We start from the raw sequence: 10208 nt of genomic DNA, 5'->3' as shown, positions 1-10208 counted from the left end.
TATGTCAGAAAAAGACGCWGAAATATTTTTTGTAAAGCTAAGTAGTGCAGCTTCTACATGTTAAAAACAATATATAACGGTAAACAATGGTGTCCTGCAAGGCTCTAATTTAGGTCCAAAGCATTTTAAACTCCTACATGGTACTGAAGGATGGATCATACGATTAAWTRTCACAGCTGTGTTGGGGGTAGACCGCTCTACCGTTCTGAGTCTCCTAAATATGCAAATCTGTCTGATGAACATTTTAATCCATAGCTCTTGCCATGCTGCTATCGGCATATTTCTGTTGTTGCAGTTTTTATTGTGCATAGTTTTTTTACTGTGCACATTTTGTACTTTTTTTTTAAAACTAACCTTCTCTTTTGGCGTACATTACTTTTAATAACTGCACAGTATTTATGTTGAAATTTTGCTCTTTATTTTAATCTTCATTCTGTTTTTTATATATTTTATATTCTTATCTTTGTCTTAACTTACATGCTTTGGCTGCCTGTCACTTTGCTGCTGTTGCACTGGAATCTCCCCACTGAGGGACAATAAGGGATATTTATATTCTATTCTACTATGGCTTTTCTAAATATGTTAGAGTATCATTATGAGCTTAATCTGGACAAAACTGAAGTTTTATTTGTTATCATGAACTCTGCCAATGAATGAAGGAGTTAGATCCTTATCTTATCTTTTCATTTTATAGCTTTAACAATTTTCTAAGTGTTTTATATTTTGAAGGACACATATATTCACTGTTTCTCTGTCAGGAGACAATAGACACTTCAACACACTTTAACCATTAGTACCAATAAAGTGAAGATTGTCTCTGATAAGAAAAGACGTCCCAGTGGAGTTCTGACAGACGAGGATCTGAATTGTTAGCTTCTATTGTGCTTGAAAGAGTTAAAAATCCACTTCTAGGGCTTCATAACTCCAAAAAGCCAGTGGAACAGTGGTAATAAGTGACTGACTAATAAGTAAAGCTCTGTAGACATCACTTTTTGCCCAGACTCCTTCTTATTGCAAATCATGAACTTTGATCTTAAGTGACTCAAATGAAGCTTTCAAAACTTTAGATGCTGACAATCCGTTGTTTTGCCGTTAATGACCTCCAGGATGAGTTGTCAATGCTCTTTTGGAGTAACTTTGGTAAGTTGGCCAATCCTAGGAACATTCTCCACTGTTCCTTGTTTTCTAAATTTCTGGATAATGGTTTTCACTGGTGGATGTTGGAGATCAAAAACCTTAGAAATGGGTTGTAACCCTTTCAGGCTGATGGATGTCAATACCTTTCCTTTGCATGTGTTCTTGGATGTCTTTAAATGGGGGCACGCTGTATTGGTTTTTGAGATCTTTTAGCCTACTTCATGTTGTCAGGCTGGTTGTATTTAAATTATTTCTCAACTTTACAAGTTTGACAATACCCAATTTGGGAATGAATCTGACTAAGATCAGTTTTCTCAGAACTGTTTTAACAGTTAATTCATGATTTAACAAGGGGGAAATCATGTTTTTCTTTCAGCAGCTATTTTCTATTATATAAATTAACTCATYCTTTAAAAAACTCTTTCTGTACTTATGCAGGTTTTCTTTGAAAATATATATTTTTTGATGATCAGGAACATTTCTGGTTGACAATCAAGGGAAAAACTGACGACTTCTTTATGGAACCATAAATCTTTCACAGCACTGTGTTATCTTTTCACGACACGGTCAATAACACTRTTAGACAACTTCAACAATGTGTGGCCTTGTAGGTCAGCACAGTTTAACACTACAGTAAAACATTCAATCTGAAGTTTTCTTATCCTAAAACCCTGAAGTGGTGCGTATCAGTTTTCCAAGAGTCGTTGCACTGTTTATAGAATGTTTTATTAGGTTGTTTTGCTATGGAAACCTTTAGACTAGTGGCTGTACTCTTCATGTACAACAGACCAACTTAGAAATTATATTGAGGATATTTGGGACATGGTTCATGTTGCCTTAAACATGAGTAATGACTCTTTACAATTACTGGCAATGTGTCTTTTACATCACTTTAGATGTTTCACCAGTGAGAAAATGCCATCTGTTACACTTCAGAGGACACATGTTTCCCAATCTTGCGTCCAGAACTTTCAGCAACATCTTTAACCCTCAGGTTTTATTGCAGGTCTGGTGGAGTGTCAACATGAGAGCAATCGCACAGCAATAACTGCCCCTCCTGACAAATGAAAGTCCAAAGTCACATCTATTTACGTGCTCTCCTTATAATGTCGCCCAGCAGCTCTGTTCCTGGCAGCGGGGCAGCTGCGTGACGACAGCAGTGATTAACCTAAGAACACCATGTTTGTGAAGAGGGAGGGAGGGTGATAACAGGTGAGCRAAAACCGTCCGGGCTCGTCTTTTTCCTGAAGGCCTTTGACCCGGAAGTCAGAGCTTCTGTAATGAGAGAAGAAACATGAGACGTAGATTGAGAGGTTAATAAAATGACTAATTTGCCCAAAATGGGTTTGGTCAATAACTGGTTGTGTCASCATTGATGGTAACAACCATCATCAAATCTTTTCCATTACTGGCAATGAGTCTTTTATGTCACTTTAGAGGACATCTGGGCCTCACTACTGTGTATTAATTTAGCCAAGTCGGAAGGAAGTTAGGAAAAATGTATTTCTGTCTGAACTTTGACTAGGCCCTTCCAAGAAGATCATTTAGTTTTTATATTGCATTTAAAGGTGAGCTATCTAATCATAGATATATCCTAGCACATTGACTGTTCTGTTTAAGTAAATTCAGTTTATTTATATCACCACCTCACAACATGCCGCTAAATCCTAATTATCCAACAGAACATTGACTTCAATTTGTTGTGCTACTAGAGTTTACTTAATCTGACTGTATCGATTATCGGTGAATTTATTTTATATTGCCTTGTTGAGAGAAGAATTTTCAAGTCAAAGTCAAGTCTACAAGGCCAAGGAAACAAATAAATCACATCATCACACTAACGCCACCATGTGTCACTAAAGGTATGGTGTTATTTTTATGAAAAGCTGTTTGTTAGTTTTATTCCAGATGCAAGAAATACACTTTTCACAGAATATTTTTTCAAAAGTATTTGGAATCATTAAAAAATTAGTTTTTGGCTATTGTTTTAGTCAGTAGTGTATTTTTTTTTTTTTTTTTTTTATTACCTTTTTTAAAGTCCTATGGAGGCTATGTTGAGGTGTCTTTTTCAATCTTAAACACTAATTTTCATAAAGGCATGTGAGGCCTGCAGTATTGGGTTTTGTGTCTGGATTCTTTGTGACCTCCTTCCTGTATGAGTTGATGATAATGAGCTGATGTGAAGGTTCACCACTATTTCATGTTTTCTCTATTTTTAAATCTTTACTCTCATTCAAGAGACGTTTATGACCCGGCCCTGACTTAAAAAAATATAAAAGATTTTTTTTCTAATGTGTTCTTATACTTTTTGTGGATTGAGGCATGATGTTTTGCTTTTTAAAAAATTTTTTAGCAAACATTGTGTTTCTCAGTTATTTCAAAAATCCTCTTTGTATTAACTCAGACTATGTGAAATTATTCTTATGATCTGAAACATTTAAGGAAGGCTTAAAAACTTCTCATAAAAGGAATCTCTACTAGGGTAAATTTTTACTGCACCTTATTTGCTTGAACTGTAAATCAGTAGAGTTATTAATATTAGTACAGCAAGCAGGAAAATTTAGTTCATTTTAACCTACAGTTATATTGGCGGTAATATAGTTGGACATGTGATAGACAGCAATAAAACTTATCACCATGATTCCATTTGACTAATTTAGAGCATGCRTCAACCAGTCAGTCTGTGAAAGGAATATGATAATTTATTAAAATGACAAAGTGAATATGCATATTSACCCATATGGGTGKAGGGGAGGAGACATAATTCCTCAGTAAACAGACTTAAAAACATGTTATTCTCTCTTTCAGGCCCTGTGTTCATAGAGGCTGCATAGACACAAGAAGTTGGACTTTATTCCGTTACCATGAGAACTGCTTGAAAAACATATTTCTTAAACCTATCAACACTAAAGTGAAGCAAAAAGTAGCATTCTTGTAATGCTGCATTAAACTGCAGCATTACAAGAACAGTAACGGTGGTTCCAGTTCAGAACCACAGTTACTGAGTCCACTTATGCAATCTGCAAAATCGGCATTTAAATTTATTCATTTTAAAGGTATTTTTTTTCCATTCAAGCTTACCCTGTTCAGATTATGGTGAACATGGTAATAAAACAGCGCCATCTTATGGTAGTAAAGTTTAATGCATTATTATAAAGTTTATTTGATAGGGACAGACGCGCATCGACATAGACAGACTGAATAAAACAGCAGTCCCATGTTTGCATCATGGTGCAATAGCAACAGCTAATTCGCAGCACTTGTCCCTAGATGGACTTTAAAAAAAATAACTCTAAAAATTGAAGTGATAATCAATTAAAATAGCACATGTGTACAAACAGAAAAATGTAAAACATCAAAAATGGGTACAGTTGTTTTTGACATAACCAGAGTTTTGTTTGATTTTTGAACGTACTAAAACGTTCAAAAATGAAGGGATACAKTGGAAAAGCTCTGAAGTCTGTTTTTAATGGCACAATCTGTATTTTACARGTTTTAACACAAAAACATTTGGCAAATTTGGTAGTTTGTGTTATAGCTCTTTGCTTTCAGTTTGTCTTAAGAATAAGAAGGACTAGAGACACTTATGGAGTGAGACATGCATCTGTCCAAAGTAACTATTTGGGGTTGGGGGGTGTTTTTATTAATTTCCATTTAGTTTATGGTGAGCTCCAAAACGTTTGAGTCTGAACAGCCTCCTTACCATAACCTTAATCTTTAGCTTCCTCCTCAGATTTACGTTGGGCCTCTTTCTGGACCACTTTACATTTTAGTAAAGTTAAATTACCTTAAACCTAAATCTTCTGAGGGATATTAACAATTTCCAGTTCAGATTTATCTGAATGCTTCTCCTATAAATCAAACCGCTTATGAGAAATAAAAAAAAAAAACACATCAGGCACAGCTTTAGTAACAAAAAGTTTTATTGGCTTCTCTAATCCGTTCATCTCAATAACAGGTACAGCCTGGGAAATCATAACACAAGGGGACTAGAACGAATAAGACAAAGGAACTGCAGGGCATCTGCTACAAAAATTTGGTATTGAGGTGACAGAAAAAAATCCGTACAAAATGTTTTCATGCATACTGGAAAAACAAAACAGATTTTTAGTGTTTTTGTACATTTTTGTAAACAATATCCTTCTAGAGATCATATCAAAACACATTATGGCAAGTAACAAAAATAAGGGATATAATGAGAAGAATGAATGTTCTATGAGGCATCTATAATTCAACACTGCTTGGCGTGGATGGTATTTTTTATTTTTTTTWATTTTTTTACAGAAAACAAAAATAATACATTTGCATCTTGATGAGTTGTTTGCTCTAAAATTGTAAACACAGGCAGTGTTAAATGATTATACAATATGTCGAACCTATACTACAAATATGTCCACTACATACATAAAACGCGTGTCCCTGCTTTTTTTTTTTTTTAACGCTTTAATGATATGAGGTATATTTAGGTCAATCTTTTTGTCTTTTTTTTTCCTCTCCCCTCCATCTCATTCACTCATTTTTCTTTTTTTTTTTGTCTCTTTGAAAGCATAGTGTGTTTGGAGTGAAGTTGCTGGTCAGTCAGTCTTTGTTCCGTGTGATCTGAGCAGCTTCGAAGTCTCCGGCGAAGCTGTGGCGCTCACAGACGTGGGAAAGGGAAGGGGAGGGGGCGACGGCTCACAGGAAATCAACTAAATTAAATATCAACCCTGGCTGCCGGACAGATTGGCTTTAGCCAAGGAAGACAAAGAAGGCCATTGTTTATTCTTGTGAGTGCAGGGCTGCATTTTGGGTTGGGGAGGTGGATTGAACTTAACTTTGTTTCTGGACTGCGTTTCTTTTGACTCAAGAAAAAAAAAAAGAAAAGAATAAAAGAAAACAAAGAGGAGGGATTTGGTGTAGGTCCGTGATTATTTGCCTAAAAGGATCTGCTACAGAGTTTGTTTGAGTGATGCTATTGGTAAATAAATAGAAGGGTTTGGGTATGCAACCAACATACCAATATAAGGGATCCAGCATGTCAGCCCGACTCTCAAAAACACTTAAATACAAAGAGGTACTCTCAAAATATTGAATAACAAAAATTATGGCAAATCATCTTTTTACAACAACACCCGAAAAACCGCAAAACAAAATAAAAAAAAAGAAGTCCCACCCGTCCCATCCCCCATGTTCTACCCTTTAAAATAAAAAAAGCAACGAAAATACGCTTAAATGCCCACGGCCGCCCTTTACAAATCACTCGGCCGACCCCCCGTTAACCCGCCCTCCCTCCCCATTCACAGTTTTCTCCTCTTAAAAAATAGCAATAACCATTAGCATAATAATCACGTATCACATATGCAAATTGAATGGGTTATTGTTGTTTCCAATGATTTGTTTAAAAAAGTGCTTGTTTGATTCCATTGACACAAAAACAGGAACAGCAAGGAGTGGAGTAGAAAAGTGGTGACTTGTTTTTTAAAAAAGAAAAAAAAAAAAAAACAACTAAACAGCATGATGTCTGACGCTCGTCGCATCCTGCAGCTACTTCTGGATAGAAATGAGTCACCTGATGCTACAATACTCAGCGATGTTGAAGCGTCTTTTTAAAAAAAGCGTGCCACGTGAAACGCAGCGGGCTGCTACAGCTGATAGAAATTCATGTAGACGTGGCTCTCAGAAGAAATGCGAATGTCTTCACATTGAGACAACAGTACCATAATCTCGACAAAGCTATGCGYAGTACAAACCGAACATTACCRTGTATTGTAAATTTTGTTGTTCTGACAAGTAACAAAATAAAAAACTAAATAAGACAAGAAAAAAGCTTTGTAGTCTCAAAATACGCCTGTAAAAACTGTGCTAATTGCATCTCATAATACAAAGTCTTATTACACAATTTCGCCTATTTTCCTGAGTTTATATGTTTCTTGTAACAGACAATATATACTTTTTTTTGCCATTTGAATTCTGGGCCTTTCCCTGACACAATGTTATTATTATTGAAATCATCAACATTATTCATTACTTTACAATGGTATGATGATTGATAAAAATCACAAATAGATCAGAAAAAGGAGGAAAAAAAATAAAACAAGCAAGTTCATAGCTACCCTCTAAACTTTTTTTTTTTTTAAATTACATTTAAATCTACGATACGTTCATATCAAAAATCACTACTCTTAAACAAAAACATAGGCGACTACATGATAAAAATGAGAATATCTTAAAAAATTGCATTTTGAGGCCATAGAAGACCCTCCCTGGTCATTTTGTATTAACATTTAATGGCAGTGTTCATAAAAACAAAAACCTTTGCTACAGGAACTAAATTGGAGCGAGTGCGGGGGCCGGGTGGACAGCGACCAAAACGACAAAGAAAAAAACAGAAACTGGCCCCGCTTACAGGCTTCACCTCGTCTGACCCTTATCTGAAACTTTGGCTTGTCGGGGTTTTTGATCCTGTACTCACTGGCTCACTGACATCAGCTAACAAGCTGGTATACCCTGAGAATTCTGACACCGGAGTCCGTATYCTGTGTTCCACCTCTGCTCCCGGGTCGCTGCCGTAGCTCAGAGGGGTCCGCCGGCCGGACTTGAATTGGGAGCCGAAGGCCTGGGCGAAGTTCTCGATCTGGTACGTGGTTTCTTTAGGGGGGTTAAGCGGGGACAGGTCGGGGTAGGTGGAGCCGTTGGAGGCCACCGCGCTCCCTCCGGCCTTGGACTGAGGCCCCTTGGCRCCCTCGGCCGCGGTGAGCTCCTGGGGYGGTAGGGTGAAGGTCCCCGGGGAGTGCTGCTTCTCCAGCTGCTCGGTCAGCTCCTGAGACGGAGTCAGCTGCTGGTGGTTGGTGGACTCCAGGGTGAGGTGGTAGCCCGCCTGAGAGGGAGACCCCACCAACATCCCGTAGTGGGACTTGGAGGACGACGAAGAGGAAGCCGATGAAGGCGGGGCAATGGGCAGAGGGGAGGAAACCGCAGGCGGGTAGCCGCAATCCAGAGGCGAGGTGCTGTACGCGTGTTTGTCGGAGAACAGGGGCCCCGTGGGGCTGGAGCTGCTGGACAGAAGAGGGAAGGGACCCGYCGGGCCGAGGCTGGGGAAGGGTCCGCTATGGCTGGTGCGCTCCAAGGCCTGAAGGAGGAACTTTGAGTATTCGCTCATTACCGCCGTTTTGTCGCCGCCGTTGGGGGAGTCGTCTTCCAGTTCCGGGGTGACGGGCGCCGCTGGCTGGAGGTCCACGTGGTGCGGGTGGTCCGACAGGTCGAAGGTCACATCGTGGTGGGTTCCCTCTGGTTTATGGCTGTAATGGTCAAGCAGGCTTTGCAGCACCTCGTCTGGAATGCCTGATTTGTCGTGTTTGAGTTCCAGCGGAGAGGAGTCCAGCATGGCCAGGGTGGGCTCGGGCCCCAGAGAACCCTGGATCACGTTGTTACCCTGGGACGCCATGTGAAGCGAGCCGGCGCCGTAGTCGTTGTTGACCGCGTGGAGATAGCGCCGCTTTTTGACAAACTGCATTGCATCGTCGTAGTTGCTGCTGGTGGTGGGACCGGGTTTGCTGCCACCGGGTCCCTGGAGTAGAGCCATGTTGTCAAGGGCAGAACCCTCCACGTGATCCATGGCGTCCGGCTTCTGGCCCAACAGTTTCTGCCCATCAGCACCATCTTCCAGGGACAGGAGGCCCTTGTCTAGCCCTTTGCGTCCAGTTTTCTTGAAGACCAGTTTGGGGGTGCGCCCCTGCATGGTGGGATCAGAGCCTGAGGGGTGCTCCATGCTGAAGTCCTGCAGGCCCAGGTCGCGACCCATCCCCCCAGACGATGCTGCTGCATTCTTTTTCTTCTTGCGTTCGCCACCTTCACCGTTTTTGGACTTTGCCCTCTTTCGTCCAGAGGTGGTTGRGTTTCCCTGAGAGAGTGAATAGCTGCCTTGGCCTAGCTCTGCTTCACTGAGCTCCAGCATGCTTGGATCTAGACCCTTTTTTATGGCTTCTCCACAAGTCCGTTTGTGCTTCAGTAACCGGTCTGTTCTTGAGAAAAACTGAAAGAAACAAAATAAGACTAAGTTTAGACATGAAAACAAAAAATAATAAGGATAAAACTAAATGATTCAACAAACTAGCCTAAGAGACATTAAAACTTAGCACTTAAAAGGGCATTATTATGCGTTTCACATCCACATAGTATCATTTTATAGCATAATCAAGTAACCATGTTGACATCAGTGATAAAAATGCTGTATGTAACTTGAAAGAAATTTGACTTTGTAATTTAACGCCTTGAAATTTAGTCTCCAACAGGAAGTCATCACAAYATGGCTCCTTTATAAACCCTGTAACATTATTTTTACCAGCACTGCACTGAGAAGTAGCTCGCATAATGAGCTCAGCTGATGCTCTGTTCCACCAGGTGTTTGCTAATAGCTGCTGGCTAGTCTGAAGGAGCTGAGTGGGAAAGACGTGTTTTATACATTTGAATGGTTGCAATGGGAGACTTCTTAAACATGCATAAAATAATCAAAGTATGTTTTTGATAAGGGAACAACACTTTTTAAATGAATAAAAGTAGATTTTACRTAATACTGGACCTGTAAAAACAGAAAATATGGAAGTATATTACCTGTTGGCATGTATCGCAGCGGTACGGCTTCTCGCCGCTGTGTGTCCTTTTGTGTCGCTCCATGTGGTACTTCTGGATAAAGCGCATGTTACACTGGTCACAGCTGAAAGGTTTTTCTCCTGTAAATGATAACAGCAGCAGTGTCAGCATTGGTGACTTCAGCCAAGATCAYGGCATGAAGCGATACATCTCACTAAATTAAATAACTTGACTCACCGCTGTGAATTTTCTCATGCCGCTGAAGAAGGTATTTCTGAATGAAGCTCATGTTACATTGACTACAACGGAAAGGCCTCTCACCTGTACAATCAAGAACAAAAACATTTGCACACAACATAAAATAAGACCCAATAACAGGCTAAAACTAAAGAAAATAAGGACATGTTTTTGCAAAGAGAATTGAAATTACACASGTATTTTTGTATAACTCAAATTGGGATATTTTTAAAAGCGATAGGTGCAACATTTGATTTGTCGTCTTG

General features: G+C 39.5%; 1 protein-coding gene across 2 annotated transcripts in view; it reads right to left on the bottom strand.

Annotated features, from left to right (window-relative positions):
* Positions 1 to 7093: 7093 nt before the first annotated feature.
* znf281b (zinc finger protein 281b) overlaps positions 7094 to 10208 on the bottom strand; it is an 8687-nt gene continuing 5572 nt past the window's right edge. For both annotated transcript variants that reach the window (XM_008436712.2, XM_008436713.2), the window contains exons 5-7: positions 9943 to 10026; positions 9727 to 9845; positions 7094 to 9148 (exon numbers count right to left, since the gene is read on the bottom strand). In XM_008436712.2, the coding sequence (XP_008434934.1) occupies positions 7544 to 9148; positions 9727 to 9845; positions 9943 to 10026 (1808 nt within the window). In that variant the 3' untranslated portion in view covers positions 7094 to 7543. The remainder of the gene's footprint in view (positions 9149 to 9726; positions 9846 to 9942; positions 10027 to 10208) is intronic.

Source organism: Poecilia reticulata, linkage group LG19, assembly GCF_000633615.1.
Source record: "Poecilia reticulata strain Guanapo linkage group LG19, Guppy_female_1.0+MT, whole genome shotgun sequence".
Lineage (NCBI taxonomy): Eukaryota > Metazoa > Chordata > Actinopteri > Cyprinodontiformes > Poeciliidae > Poecilia > Poecilia reticulata.
Note: the sequence above shows the minus strand (reverse complement) of the source record. Positions and strands in the feature narration are given on the sequence as shown.